This window comes from Micromys minutus (assembly GCF_963924665.1).
Source record: "Micromys minutus genome assembly, chromosome: 15".
Lineage (NCBI taxonomy): Eukaryota > Metazoa > Chordata > Mammalia > Rodentia > Muridae > Micromys > Micromys minutus.
Genome location: NC_137984.1, coordinates 17,039,196 through 17,054,744, shown reverse-complemented (window position 1 = coordinate 17,054,744; position 15,549 = coordinate 17,039,196). Strand labels below are relative to the sequence as shown.

Sequence of the window (15,549 nt, the reverse complement as noted above, 5' to 3'; positions counted from 1 at the left end):
GAGGGAACAGATTGCAAAACACGGGAGAAGAATCTTGAAAGAGGTATGGGAAGGCTGGAAGTAATTAATCCGAAAACAAAATGTTAGGAGCAGTTTTGTTCAACGTACTGTTTGAAAATAGAAATAGTGTCACATAATTTTTAATACATAATTATTTAGAAGTAGACTTAAGTATGCTTTTAGATTAATTTATTTTATTCCATACTACTCAGGATTCCCTAAATGTTTTCTTCACTGGAGATATTTTATTGTGCCATGCGCTTAAACATACTAACAAGTTTTCAGGTTAAAAATATGTACTAATTGGAAATAATTAAAACACAAATATTTTATTGTCCATATAATTTTGTCATTCACTACACGTGAAAAAAGTTGTATGCTAATGGGATAGACATGTTTACTTGTTTTTATATCAAGATTACATTTTAGCTGAGTACTTCCTACTGCAAGATACAGAGTATTGCCAATATTTTTTTTCTGAGTTGATTGACATTTTGATTCATAGTCTTCAATGAGGAATACATGTTTCACACAAATACATAGAATAAAGTGGCAGAAGTATGCTCTGGGCCATTTCAGAAATTGCTGAATTCTGTCTTCATTTGGAAACAAAAATTCATTTAATGACTACTTTTAATGATACTGAAGTTACCAAGTCAAAAAGAGTGATTTTCAAAATCAATCATTCACACATAATTCAACTCAAATTATATTGATTTTATCTTTACATGCTGAGAAATGATGGCAGGAAGATAGTAAAAGTCCTTGTTTCTAATATTAAACTATTATGTGTATAATAGGACTTCTTAAATTTGACATGGAATTCCACACATGGAAATATCAATGATAAATTATACTAACACAATGTTGTTATCTTCCTCATTTGGTGAACAAAGATAAATGTCACGGTATCTATGTTGTAACAGTATACTCAAAGTACCATAAAATGTAAAGCTATATATTTACAAGGGACAATGTTCCAGACATAGAGTATACTGAAATATTATAATAAATGGTTAAAATTTATCACTCACTTAGAAAATGAGGAATACAAGTAATAAAGAAGAAGAAAATAGTACATAAATTATTCTAAAATTTAGTATAATATAATTAAAAGCAAGATATATATAATTATGTCTGGATCTAGATATACACCATATGTCTAACATATGGTTATCTATCTCGTCTACCTTCTTTGTATTCAGTCCTCTTTTCTAACTTACTATATTGGCTAACTAAATTTGCTTATTTTAATTTTTATAAATCTGATGTCTCAAAAAAAAGAAAATTGCAGTTTCTCAAAAACAAACAAACAAACAAACAAACAAGTACACACCCCTTGTTATGTTGTTAATTGAATCATATCGAAGGACTCAGATTGAACTCTATGCTCCCTACAAAAGTCAATTCCCAAAGTATTAAAAACAAAATGTAAATTGTAAATGATACATTATAAAGGACTTTAGAATGAGTCAAGAAATATATGTTTGATGTCATGGGCTTGGTGGATACATAGTCTGTGGGTAAGACAGATTACTTTGGGCCATACATTGCTCACAAAGGAGGAATTCAGAGTGAAATAGGATAAATTTACTTTCAAACCAAACATATGTGAGATTGAAAGTCTAGGATGAGTATCCAGCTGTTTTTAATTCATTTCTTCAGCAAGGTTTCAGATGTCTTAAGAAAACGGGCCTAGATAATCCCCTCACCCATGCTTCTTCTGTGCCATGGAGTTCCTTTGGAAAGAAAATCTCTTTAAACCTTGTCCTTAAAATTGTATCAAAATATATCCATTAAATTCAAAATGTGATTTATAAAAAGGAAAGAGTTTGATGCCTAGTCCTTTGTTTGCTTGGGTTTCCTGGAAATGGACTATTTTATTGAAATGCTTTATGCATTTTATTGAAATTGATTTATTTAATCCTCATCACAACCATCCTATTTGCTTTGACTGAGCATCTCCAGTTCAAAGGAAAGTACAATATGCACACACTTAGTTCCTTACCACAGGGGCAGAACTACTACCAGGAAGCTTAGATTCCAACAGAATCTACAGGTTCTACCGCAAACCTTCTTTCACAAATATTAAAGGCTGTAATTTTAATCTCTGTGCTCCTGCACTTCAGTATCTAAGACATTTCTCAAAGATGAATACTCATGTATTTGCCAGGTATTAAATAAGAAACAGCCAAATTAGTAACTGTGCTTTCGAAATAGTACAATTTTAGAATTTTAGAACAGCATTTATTCTTTGAATTATCATAGTGCCTGATGACGTGCATTGTATAATATCATTACTATCTTGATCTTTCCACATCCTTTTATATGTTGCTTCAGAACACATGCATTGCACAATTGCCCCAATAAGATGTTCTTAAATGTCATCATACTTCTTTTTTCCCTCAATAGTAATCAGGAAGTACTATGTTTACACAAAGCATGTGTTACATATTGATCATCTTCATCTACACACATATTTTATTCTAGAATGAAAATATCTCCAAAAGATAATCGTCATGATTCTGTTTCATGTCTCTATTTTATAGGTTAGGACAAGAGTGCTAGGAACTCAGGGTTGCTGTCTCTAGCAGCATTCTCCCATGCAGATTTTAAAGAACAACTACTCATGTCAGGACCATATTGTGATAATGGTTTACATAAAACAAAACAAAGCAAAACTTCCACCTCCAGGAGGGAAGGACCACAGACTTACCATTATGACTCACTTCTGCTTGAGATTAACCAAGAGCAATGGATAACCTTTAATAAGACTCTTTTAACTACTGCTTCAGAGTTTGCAGTGGCAGTCATGGGAAGATGCTGTGCTCTCCGCCATTGTGTTTCCTAAGCTCTGTTCACCGAAACATAATGCAGATTCCCCAGGCTTCACATCCTAAGTAGGGCCAAGTGTTTCCCTGCTTGACAGAACTCCGTTTCTTTAACTCACTTTGTTGCAGAAGTTTGTTAATTAGCATTTGTTTATGACATTTTAAGTAGCTCTGCTTAATTACTGGAAACTTGAAATGTGCTGTGTTTTATGGTCTGCAGAACATTGCTATTTTAACTCTTAGGAACTGATGGCAGAGAAGGATGAGGATGAACAATTCTTAAATAATTACCAGATATTGTGTGTATTCCCTGGGTACCACAACTGAGGCTTAAATACGGTAATTTCAAAATGTTAGTAAGAAGTTCTATAATGTTTCTCTTGATGAAAAATATGTTCTCTTTAACTTTTAGACTGTTTGGATCTCCTTATCTGTCAAATGAGGTTAACTATATTTACTTGAAATAAGGTAAGATAGAAAAATAACTGTTTTTTAAAGTCTGCAAGGGAACATCTATTTTAATTCTTATTTTATTTTATTTTTACTGGATACCTTATTTATTTCTAATTAGAATGTTATCCTCTTTCCTGGTCTCCCCCACCCCCAGGAAATCCCATATCTCATCTACACTCTCCCTGCTTCTATGACGGTGGTCCTCTACCCACCAACCCCCAACTCACTGCCCTGGCATTCCCCTACACTGAGGAATGCAGCCTTCACAGGACAAAGGGTCTCTTCTCCCACTGATGCTAGATAAAGCCATCCTATGCGACATGTGCAGCTGGAGCCATGGGTTCCTCCATGTGTGCTTTTTGGTAGGTGGTTTAGTCCCTGGGATCTCTGGGGCATCTGGTTGGTTAATATTGTTGTTCTTTCTATGGGGTTACAAACCTTTCTGCTCCTTCAGTCCTTTCTCTAACTCCTTCATGGTGGTCACTATGCTCAGTCCAATGGTTTTCTGGGAGCACCCACATCTGTATTTGACAGGTTCTGGCAGAGCCTCTCAGGAGACAGATACATCAGGCTCCTGTCAGCAAGCACTTGGTACCAGCAAATAATGTCTGGGTTTGGTGTCTGTCTATGGAATGGATCCCCAGATGGAGCAGTATCTGGATGACCATTCCTTCAGTCTCTGCTCCTCACTTTGTCTCCACATTTCTTTTATACAGGAGCAATTCTGGTTTAAAATTTTGGAGATGAGTGGGTAGCCCCATGTCTCAACTGGGGGTCTTATCTAACCTCTGGATTTAAAGTAAGATGCTCCCAGGACCCACAGAAGATGAAATTAGCCCTAATACCCAACAAAGAGGAGGGAGAACTTGTAGAGATCATGTGCAGGGAACATCTTTAACTATTTGAGAAAATGCCTGAAGAAACTTTACTTATACATAAAATGTTACATGCTACTGATATGGAATGATGACATTTTATTCACACCACAGAGAAGAATGGAGAGCCCTCAAGACTCTTTCATGATGAATTTCTTATAATTCCCTCTGTGCTATCCAAGACTTCCACATTGTCTGCATAGATTTTATTTTCCAAAAGCAAAAGTAACTATTATTTCAGTATGGCTTCTTGAAATTCATAATCACCTAGAATGTCTATATAATATGATACAATTAACAAAATGTAGTGTAATATAATAAGTGTAACATATGTTGGAGAATTGTAAAGTACTGGCTTCCTTAGACAATTCTTTAGTGATAAAATTCTAGAACGATTTATTGGTAGATTCAAAGACTAAGGCACATTTAAAGTTATACTGGTTAATATGTTTACATGTTGATTGGCAGCAGTGATCACATTAGCTGAAGGATGAACTTTTCATTTATATACCGAGAAACTGAACTTGCTAGCACATCCCCGTAAGGAAGCATGCTGGCAATATACTCTTAACATGAAATAAAAGCTAACAGCTTTTCCTTGTTTTTCATCAGACCAAATGGTAATAGAGTTATAAAATCATGTCTTGCTAAGACTGCTCTTTATAGCAAACAGCATTCTTTAGATCTTTCCTTCAAGATTTTGTGATTGAGAAGTTCCCACAAGGTTTATAAAGTTCTTTGGGGATTGGCAATAGAATAAATAAATATATTGTCAAAAGTGATTATCTGAACTTGTGATCTCACCCTAGTCCTTCTGTCAATCTATCCTTACTATATGTTCAAACTCTGCATCTAACTTGTACCTGAAGGCATAGGCTAGAGAGAACAGCACATCTTCAGACAGAGAGCCTGCTGCAAGGGAAGAATAAATAAATGTTCTAGTACATAAAATATATATGCCAGGGCTCATAGGGTTTTCTAAACCTATTAAAGAAATATTGATGAATAGTATATATCTGAGATTAATTGGATGTTTTTGTGTCCTCAGAGCTCACAGTACATTTATTTTTACCTAAACACTTTTATGAATCTTTTTTCTTAATCATTTTAAGTGGTATTTCTGATGTGTATGAGTGGAACGATTTGATGAGTAAGAACTTACATTTTCAAAATGCAGTCTGCTAAGAGTATGAAGAGACCAAGGGTGTTTTTATACATTTATAGTTTTAAAAATAACAATACTAAAATAGATGTGTCAATGCTATAGGCAGGCCAAATTTTTTGTGGTTTTGTATTTTTATGGATAAAAACCCCATGAGACAAAAGGTAGGTTATGGTTAAAAATATATCAATATTTCTCACAAATTTAGATTACTTTGGATAACTAGAATGATGTATTTTTACATGGTTATGACTTATTGTGAAAATAACATGAAACACTATTTTCATGTACCTGCATTTCCTAAAACTACAGAGAATTTCTGAAAATAAATGTTGTTTATCTAGGTATTTAGTTTTCATCAGAGTTGATTTTTAACTATGGATGATTTTATTCTGAGAAATGATAGGCAATTTTCAAATGTATTATGTTTTATCACAACTTAGAAAGGATGCAGCTGGTACCTAACACAAGAAAGGATGGATCTAAATATCTTAGGATGCACAGTATGGGATGCCAAATGTCAGAAATGCCAGTTCTGAGATATAATGCTCTAAGAACTTGTGTGTGGCTACATGTAGTGTAGAGAACAGTTTAAATTTCTCTCTATATAGCTATAGTCAGTGTATTGCTTAAGAAAGATAATTAAAATACTAAACAATTCAGTAGAAAAGAATTATAGCTATTTGGGGACACATCAGGAATTCTAAAACTCAGGAGAACAAGGAGATTCAGATTTCAAGTGTGAGGTTAGCATGGGCAGTAAAATGAATTCAAATAAGAACATGAAATGCATAGTAAGACTTTCTTGAAAAATCAAGGCCTTGAGGTAGATATGCTCATGATTAGAGAGCTCTCTTAGCATCCTCAAGGCTCTGTGCTGGATACTCAACAAGTCAGGGAGAAAACAGTCAATAATTTATTTAATGTATTCTAACCTTCCATCTTAGAGGACTTACTCTATGCAGATGCCTTTGTGAATTTGAAATTAGTAATTCAGAAATGAACGATCACACACACACACACACACACATACACACACAAATGATATGGCATAAATGATACATTACAAAATGAAAAGTATAATAGTAATTTGAAATATGAAATTGTCATTCAAAGCCAATCTTCATTATATGAAGGACTCTATTTTATTTTCCCATACTTTCAATTAGCCAGGTCATACCACAGTGCTCCCTGAGAGAATTAAGTCTGCATGTATAGACTTTCATCCACCTGGAACTACTTTTCTGTTTACCTGCATCCCTTTAAAATGATTCCTACTCAACCAGTAAAGAATACTTTTATCAGTCTTATACTGATCTCATTTTTAGGATATGCATCTACCCTTGTGACTTCCTATGTATTATGTATAGCATGCGTCTTAGTTATTTTCCATTGCTCTGATAACACACCATGACCAAAGCAACTCATAGACAAAAAGAATGAATTTTAAGCTTGTGTTTTAAAGTCTTTGATGGTAGAGAAAAGACACAGTAGCAGGAATAGGGTGAACTTAAATCTTGATTTGGAAGTAAGAATCAGAGAGGGGAAGGGAGGGAAGGAAAGGGACAGGTAGAGGTTGGAGATGACAAGAATCCTTCAAAATATCAAAGCCCATTTGTAACAACACATGCTTTCCAGTAGGGCCACAAGCCTAATAGGTTTTTTCTTTTAATCACTTCTACCAACTGGAAACCAAGTATTCAAATATATGTGTCTATAGGAGCCATTCTCATTCAAACCACCATGTGCAGTATAGAATGGTACTACCAAAAGTATTTGTATATGTGGATTTTTTTAGAGTGTTCGTGTGATTATTTCAGAGTCTGAAATCTCCATACATGAGTCTTTTCAACAGCATATATACTCAAGGTTTCAGAATGTCACAGGTACCGCAACTGGATCCTATTCTCTATTACTGAAACGCTAACATTTTCATTTTGATATTTAAAATAACCAATTCCTATATATACTTTCTTTCAAGCAGTAAAGACTCCAGCTGTCTAATTAATTTTCACTTGCCTTCATCACTAGTGGTAGTAGCTTTGCAGCTCCATGCCAGTAGATGAAGTCAGGGGATGTGAGCCTGTGCTAATGATGCTATCTCCTGCTTGAACTTACAAAGCAGAGAACTTCTTTCATACACACACACACACACACACACACACACACACACACACACGCACGCACGCACTCGCACACAGACGCACACACACACTTACACATGGGTTTTCAGGGAGTGATTGGATCACGAGCATTCTGCCCTCATCACTGTGTCTTCTGCTGATGAGTCTGCTTGTTCCTGGGACACTGGGATATTATAGAAACTTTGGAAATCAGGGTCTCCCTGCTGGAACTTAATCACAGAGGTTGGGTTCTTACGGGATGGATCTTATCCTCTGACCCACACATTTTATCTTCCTGTATCTGCTTTCCAAATTTCAAGATATGAAGGGCTTTCTGCTATTACACACACATGCTCTTTGCTATGGTCTTCTACCTTCTTGAGGCCAAAACAGTAATATATCTATTCTTGACACTGAGCTGAAATTATTAGTAAAAATTCATGCTGTCTCTTATTTAGTTGTTTTTGTTTGTTTGCTTTGGTGTTATCTGTTTGGGGATTTTGTTTGTTTGGTATTTTAGCACAGTGATAGAAAGATGACTAGTTCAGAAAGAGGAAACTGAAAACAGATTTTTTCACTTACAAATGATGCTCACGGAAAAATAATGTGGGGTTTTTTGTTTGTTGGTTTAGTCCTACTTTTAGAGACAACTTCCAAAATTCATGATTTCTATTGACTTCAGCTATAAAACAGTGAGATAATCTTAAAAGACAGACATTACAAATGCTTATTTATATCCCATGAGTAATCAACCAGCATAATCAGTAGACGTGTGAAATCAGCACTGATGTATTCAACCTCTACCCTGATATATATGGCATTTTGGCACAAAAGAAGAAATTGTGTAACTTCAAATCCATAAATAGTCAGTGTAAAATATTTCAAAGCTTTATTTACTTTTTAAAGGAATGTATTTGAGGGTACAAAGTTCTTATGATTATAATTAGTTTTATAGTATAATACCATAGCATTTCTATAGCAACAATGTTAGAATCCAAATTCAGTGAATAGTAACAAAGTGTGTCAGAATTTCATTTTAATAATTTTATATCTTAGTAAGTCAGTTAAATAACCAAACTGAGATATGCTTTTATTTTATAGATATGACATATATTGTGAGTTAATAAATTGGATAGTTATTGTCTGATTTTCAAAACCTGATTAATAATATGGATTATGAAGAACTCATTGTTTTAGGAGTCTTTGATTCCAGCTCAGTTTCATGAATTGGGGGATGCACTATTCTGTTCAGCAAAAAATGGTTGACATATTTTTTAATGGATAAGTAATAAAATTAAACTATGATCAACTTTTCTTTCTTTGTAAAATCCAAAATACGATATTATGTACTATTAAAAAATCAGTATTACCAAAAAGTCACTACACGGGAGTTATGTTATTCAAATACGTATGATAAATATATTTACAATTAACTGTCCTTAGGAAGCTGATCTGTCCTGAGAATAAAAGCTAAGTTGATGCTGCACAAGGGCTGCAGACACCCAGACTCCTGCCACCACACTATATCACCACACAGCATTGGGGGAGTACACTCTGGCCACATGGCCTACAGCAGGAGCCAGCACAGTGTGAAATCATATGGTAATCAGAGAGGTGAGAAGGAGGAACAGAGGGATGGTTTGAGCTTTGTGAGGAAACAGGAACTGCAGATGTGAGGTAGGAAAGAAACACCCTATTTTAAGTAGCTTGTCCTGACACCGGAGTTCAAATCCCAGCCCATGTTCCCTCTGAGGACCATGTGTGGCTACTTGGCCATGTAGCAGCGTGTGTCTGTGTCAATGTCAATGGCTCATAAATCCATTAAAGAGCATGCAGATATCCTTGGTCTAGGCTGATGCCTGGGACCATGTTGATGCCCGTGGCCTGTGCAGAGCTGGCCCCGCCCCTTTCTGGCTGTGGCAATCTGGAGCGCCATCCCTGCCTCCTTCTCACTGGCTGCAGCACTTAGGAGAGCAGGCTTTACACCTCATCTTGACAACACAGTAGACCAGGCCCTGGTGATAGGGACAGGAGGATGGGGGGGGAGCAAGGAGTTGCATTTGAGGGTGAGCCAGCCTGGAGAGGGAGGTCATGAGAGTCTGAGAGCTGGTCCTGCCCCTTGCTGAAGCACTGGGTAAGCTACACGAGGCACTTCTGGACAGCTTGCCCTGGTCAGGTGTGTGAAGAACTGGCATGCTGACTACCTAGCTACCACCCAGGCCCAGACCAGAGCTTTGAGCTGGCCCATCCCAATATCTACCTCATCTATGAGCTACTGGAGCATTGAACGGCCCTGTGCTGCGTATCCAGAACTGGTGGGTACCCATTATACAGGGTAACAGCAAGACACCCCAGAGGAGTACCAGTGAGGAACCAGTCGGTATTGATGGTGGAGCAGTAGCCAGAGGCCTCAAAACAGACCAATGACTCATTGCAATACTATGGGACAAATTGTGACACACTACAGCCTCCACAGCAGTATTCTTTTTTCTTTTTTTTTTTATGTTTTGCTTTGTTTTATTTTGTTTATTTGATATGTATTTTCTTTCAGGAGGGAGGTTGCAAGGTAAGAGGGCAGATAAGAATGGACAGGGAGATGAGGGGAGTTGGGGCACATGATGGGAAAGTCTCAAAGAACAATTAATTTAAAAAAAATTAACTTGTTTCAACACACACACACACACACACACACACACACACACATGCATAGAGTGAGGGAGAGAGAGGTGGGCACAAAGAGACTGAGGTTAGGCAAATAGGCGAAAGGTGAACAATCATGAAACTGTCACAGTCTGAAGAGGTAGTAGGTGTCACTCCAAGGTTGCTCACATGCACTTTACTCCATAAAGGAAAGCTTCAGACTTTCAGTGAAATAGAAAGGAAAGCTGAAGTCATGTCTAGCTTACCACTGGGTCTAGAATATGTTTTAAATTAGGTCATCAGTGATTTCATACATCAATCATATTCCTTTGAGATTCCAAGATGGACTTGGTAGTACTTGTTGTCACTCATTTGTAAACCTGTTAAGCGATGAGCACTTGAGACTGAATGACTTTTCAGCGTAGCAAGGGCCCAGGGGTAGACATCTAAGGTTCCAGTTAGTCTAAGGAACAGAGAAACGTTGCATTGGGAAGTGAGGAAAAGTCCTTCTGGCAAAGACATAGGCTGGGGTCTGGGTGTTGCATCTAAGAGCTATCCAGTCTGGAAAACAGAAGAGCATGGGAGAGTATGGCTGTCGGTTAGCACGGAGATTGGCAGAAGCACGTGGAAGGATCCTGGCAAAGCGGATGCTAGCTGACAATGGGCTGCAGGCTCGGGCAAATTCAGAAGAAAGTTTCAGTAAGTGCGTGTATACAAAGCCAGAAGACTAATTGATTCTAGTCTTTGCAGGGCGTTTATGATGTTTATTAGGAAGCTTCTTTCTAGGAAACCAAATATTTCTCCACCTACTCAAACTCATCTAACACTCTCTTCCCATCCCATATACTTCACATGAGGACTTATTCATTCCTAAATAAAGCCTTAGCACAATTTGTGTCCATGAGTCATACACATTATCTTTTATTTAAATCTCTCACTTACTTTGGGGCCCATATTTGTAAGATTTAAGAAATAGAAATATAGCTGTATCTTTGAGCCAGTTATCCATAATAAAAAGTGATCAGTCCTGAACTTACAGTTTTATACCAGAACACTTTCCTCTGAAAAACCCTCATATTCCACTGACATGCAGGATTATCCAACAGAGAATTGGTTCAGATGTGAGGGGCTTGTTCTTGATTCTTTTCCATTTTATTAACCAACATCAAACCACTTCCTGAGATTTTAGCATGATTACCTCTTTTTCCATTCCCATCTCTATAATTTGAAACCTGAATTCTTTTAGGAGAATTCTATCACATACCCATGCATTTCACCACACTAGATCACCCAGCAACAACTTCACTGACCTGTTCATTAATTGACATGTTAGCCTGGTCTTTCGAGCTTAAACCTTTCGGTTTGGTGTTGCACTTGCAGCATTAAAGAGCAATATCTGCAATTTAATTAACATTAGTTTTTAACACAAACATTCTAAATTTCAGCTCTAAAAAGCTAAGAATTTGCATGAGGATGTTGAATTTTTCTTAGGACTACTGATGTTCAACTTTTCAATTCTATTTTTTAAAATGGAGATGATTAAAATGAAGCTCTGCAGAAGATGGCCAATTATTGTTCATTATTTAAGATAAAACTATTAAACATAGCAGAACTAATGGTTCAGATTTCATCAATACAATGCTTTTCTACTCTAAAGAGGAAGGCAAAGACTTAGACAGCACATGCTTTATATCATAGAATCAGGAATAAAGCAATAAGTTCACTAGAAATCATCTTTTGCACAAACCAACAGTAGAAGTGCATAGTAACTTAAGATGAAGGAGGGCACGTGGCTTGGAAAATAAAGCTTTAATCCCACATTACTATGGAATACACTCCAACTCAGAATGATTGGATATCATGCCTTTGCCTCAATTTCTATCAGAGTTAAACAAAAGATGGTGCTTGCACACAGGTTATAGCACGGCTGTCCCCCACCCACCAGCTGACCCAGAGAGATGCAGATAATCCACAACCAAATGTGGATAGTGCTTGGGGAGTCTTAGGATAGAATGAAAGGAAGGATTGTAACCCCTAGGGGGAAAGGAACTCCATAGAAAGGCCAACAGAATCGACCAACCTATACCCTACAGGTTCTCAAAGACTGAATCACCAAGCAAAGTATATGTACATCTAAACCTAGGCCTCCCCACTCACATGTAGAATATGTGTAGTTTGGTTTTCATGTGGCTCCCAAATAACTGGAACAAGGGCTATTCCAAAAGCTGTTGCCTGTATGTGGGGTATGTTCTTCTAGTTGAACTGCCTTGTCTGGCCTCAGGGGAGATGAAGTACCTAGGCTTGTAGAGACTTGAAGCACCAGGATTGGGACATACAGGGATTGGTGGGGGGATGTCAACTACTCAGAGGAGAAGAGGATTGGAGGGATGGAGAGGGACTGAACAGGATGGGGACAGTGAACAGGACATAGAGTAGATAGGTAAAAATTAGATAGAGAGAGAGACAAAGGGGGGGGAGGGAGGGAGAGAGAAGGGGAAAGAAAGAAAGAAAGAAAGAAAAAGGTAGTTAAATTGAAGCACTTGAACTGAAATACAAGTTATTAGTTAAATTGCAAAGCAACACCATTGTATGAAAATCTTACCATATAGGCAATAAAATAAATAAAACAAAATAAAATCGCTACTAAAGTTACTTCCACCTAAATAAATGAAGATGTTAGCATATATTTGGATATAAAGTCTGATTGAGGCATAGGCTCTGGTGATTATCCCAAGAGAAACACGGAGAAAAGTAGCAGGTGTATCTGAGAACAAACAAACAAACAAACAAACAAACAAAAACAATGTCATTACAGACAGAATCTAACTGCTTCTCAGTGCACAGCAATCTGAGGTCATCATTTTTATCCCGTGGCTTTGGGATAGGCAACACTAAGGCTAGAGTTATGTACCTGTCTCTCTGTTGGGTCCATGCTTGTAGAAATAGTTATCACCTGAGGGGAGATGGAATCAGGACTCCAGAAATTATCTACAGTTCAGCTCTGAAATAGCAGAATTAGAATTGACTTTATATTCATAATTCCTTTTAAAGAAACAATAAGCAAGTTATTCTACAAGGTTTTGCTAGTTTTGCAGTAATGAGGATACAGGTAATAGATTGACCCTAAAATTACCCAGAATGTGGAGCTGGAGAAGATTTATTTTTATTACAGTACTTTATAAAGAAGCAAATAGCCAGAGAACCACAATATCAAGGTAAGTAGGAGAAAAGTAGATATGAAAGAAACCAAATGGAAACTTGGAAAACAGACAAGACTGCTGGAAAATATTATCTTTCTTTTCACTGAAAAAAAAAAAAAGAACAATGCAGATAAAAATAAAAACTAGCATTTCACATATGTTTGGGGATTTTTATTAGACATAATATAAAACATTTTATGCTTTTACAATTATACCTCAGACTTCAGTCACATTTGAATGAATACTATAGTTTCCCTATGGTTTATTGATATGATTGAAGATGCCCTGTAAGATGGTCACAATGCATAGAGGGTGCATCATGCAGTATAAACCTTTTCTGTGTGATTCCTTAGAGGATTAAGAGCAGGTTGATGACATCATTTGATTATAAATAAAATAGAACAGTGCAGCGTGCACAGAGCTACCAGAACCTTTCCATGGGCCTGTGCTATTCAGTGGTAGCTAAATAAGAAATCTTACAACACAGAGTGAGATAAAGGCAGTGTGGGATGTACTTCATAGGAGATATTAGGTTGCATCTGAAATACAGGCAGAAGGGAGGGATTGGGGTCTTTATTTCAGAACCTGCAGTTGGGGTTTCACACAACAGTTACAGAGAGGTTACAAAAGAGACAGTGGGACAAATTAGGTTATATTTCAAGATACATATTGAATATTCAAGAAAGTATATAATCAATTTGAACTATGACTCTTTCCAGAATAAGAATATATATAGGTTGTATTTTTCACATGGAACATAAATAATATAATATTTTTGCCTCTTCAATAATTGTAAATATTTTCTACCCATTTTTACTTCACTTCATGAGGTACTGTCTTCTTTTAGCAAAATTTCAGTATTATTTCTCGGACACAAAGCATAAAGTGAACACAAGGTGCACAGAGGATACACAGCGTTCCCTGTGTAGGGAACTGGGGAAAAGCCCTCTGCGATCTTCTCTAGTATAGAAAATACACTTCCTTTCACTCCTTTAAACCTTGCCCCCAAATAAAAACTGTAAAGAAGGGAAATAAATTATCGATAAATTATTATCTTTAAAATGAATTTATTTCTTAAAATTATCTTTATTTCTAAAAAATTAATTGTAAATAAAGACTCTCATACGCTTAGCACATGTTTGTGAAAGTTACATTCGATTGCAAGTCAAATAAGACAGATACACGCATTGTGTTTTACTGTATCATTGTGTTTTACTGTATCAGAAGTTGGCGCGAGCTATAAAATCACAAACCGCTTTAACCACAACCTCATATGTTTGTTGAGATCGTGATAACGACATGTAAAATGATAGGCACTGAACTGGAAATTTCCGACATGTAACTGGTTAAGGAAGCAATAGACATTACGTAGCTGCCAACTGTAAACAAACTCGGCTGAGCAGCCAATACGGGTACAACGGAATAAAGAGAATCCGCAAGGAAGCAGAGCTTACCCAGAGGCTGGCCCGCGATGACCCTGGCGTTTTCTCCAGCTACTGCGGCTCTTGCATGGCGCTCGCTCATGTACTGAACGAATGCATACCCTTTGTGAACGGAGCAGCCAACGATTTTTCCATACTTTGAAAAAATAGCTTCAATGTCGACTTTTTTGACGATGGCTGTATTCAAATTGCCGATGAAAACCCGGGAGTTGATGGACTTGGGGTCGTTCTTGTTGGTAACGTTGCTGGTTTGTGTTTTACCCGTCATGGTTGGTTCACCGTGTTTTAATCCTTAAACAAACAAAGAAACAAAATGATCAGAGAATAAGATTACTAAATTCAACAGATAACTTTGGCTTTGAACGGGTCGCATTTCTTTTCATCTGGAAACAAATTCTTGAGTATTATTAATAGTTTCGTTTTTGAAAAAAAAATGTAAAATCAAAGCTACACATCAATAAACCCTGTTGGAAAATTCTCATAATTACATAGTATTTTAATGTCTCAAATTTATATCTAATATTCAACCCAAAGGACTGTTTCTCAGTTATTTTAAATTTTAAGTATATCTGTATTTGTTTGCTTAAGAATGTCAGGGATAAACCACTTTACTCTGTAAAAAGACTAGGAAAGTCTGTATGCACATGTCTAACACAAAGGGTTATGCAGTAACATGAGCTCTGTGAAGTGTCTGGGCTTAGGCCGTGTGCTGCTCTGTGCTCTGTAACAGATACACTGCTTATCTGCTTCAGCAGAGCGATCCTACGGTCAGAAGCCAACGATCGATTCCACTAAAGGCGAAGGGAAAGAAAAAAGAAAATGT

General features: G+C 36.8%; 1 protein-coding gene across 1 annotated transcript in view; it reads right to left on the bottom strand.

The window, feature by feature from the left end:
* The window catches only part of RALYL (RALY RNA binding protein like), a gene marked incomplete at both ends in the record, with an annotated part of 291,609 nt that extends 276,615 nt beyond the window's left edge, over positions 1 to 14,994 (bottom strand). Inside the window, one exon of the mRNA XM_080929448.1 lies at positions 14,739 to 14,994. Coding sequence (XP_080785574.1) covers positions 14,739 to 14,994 — 256 coding nt within the window. The remainder of the gene's footprint in view (positions 1 to 14,738) is intronic.
* Between the last annotated feature and the right edge of the window lie 555 nt (positions 14,995 to 15,549).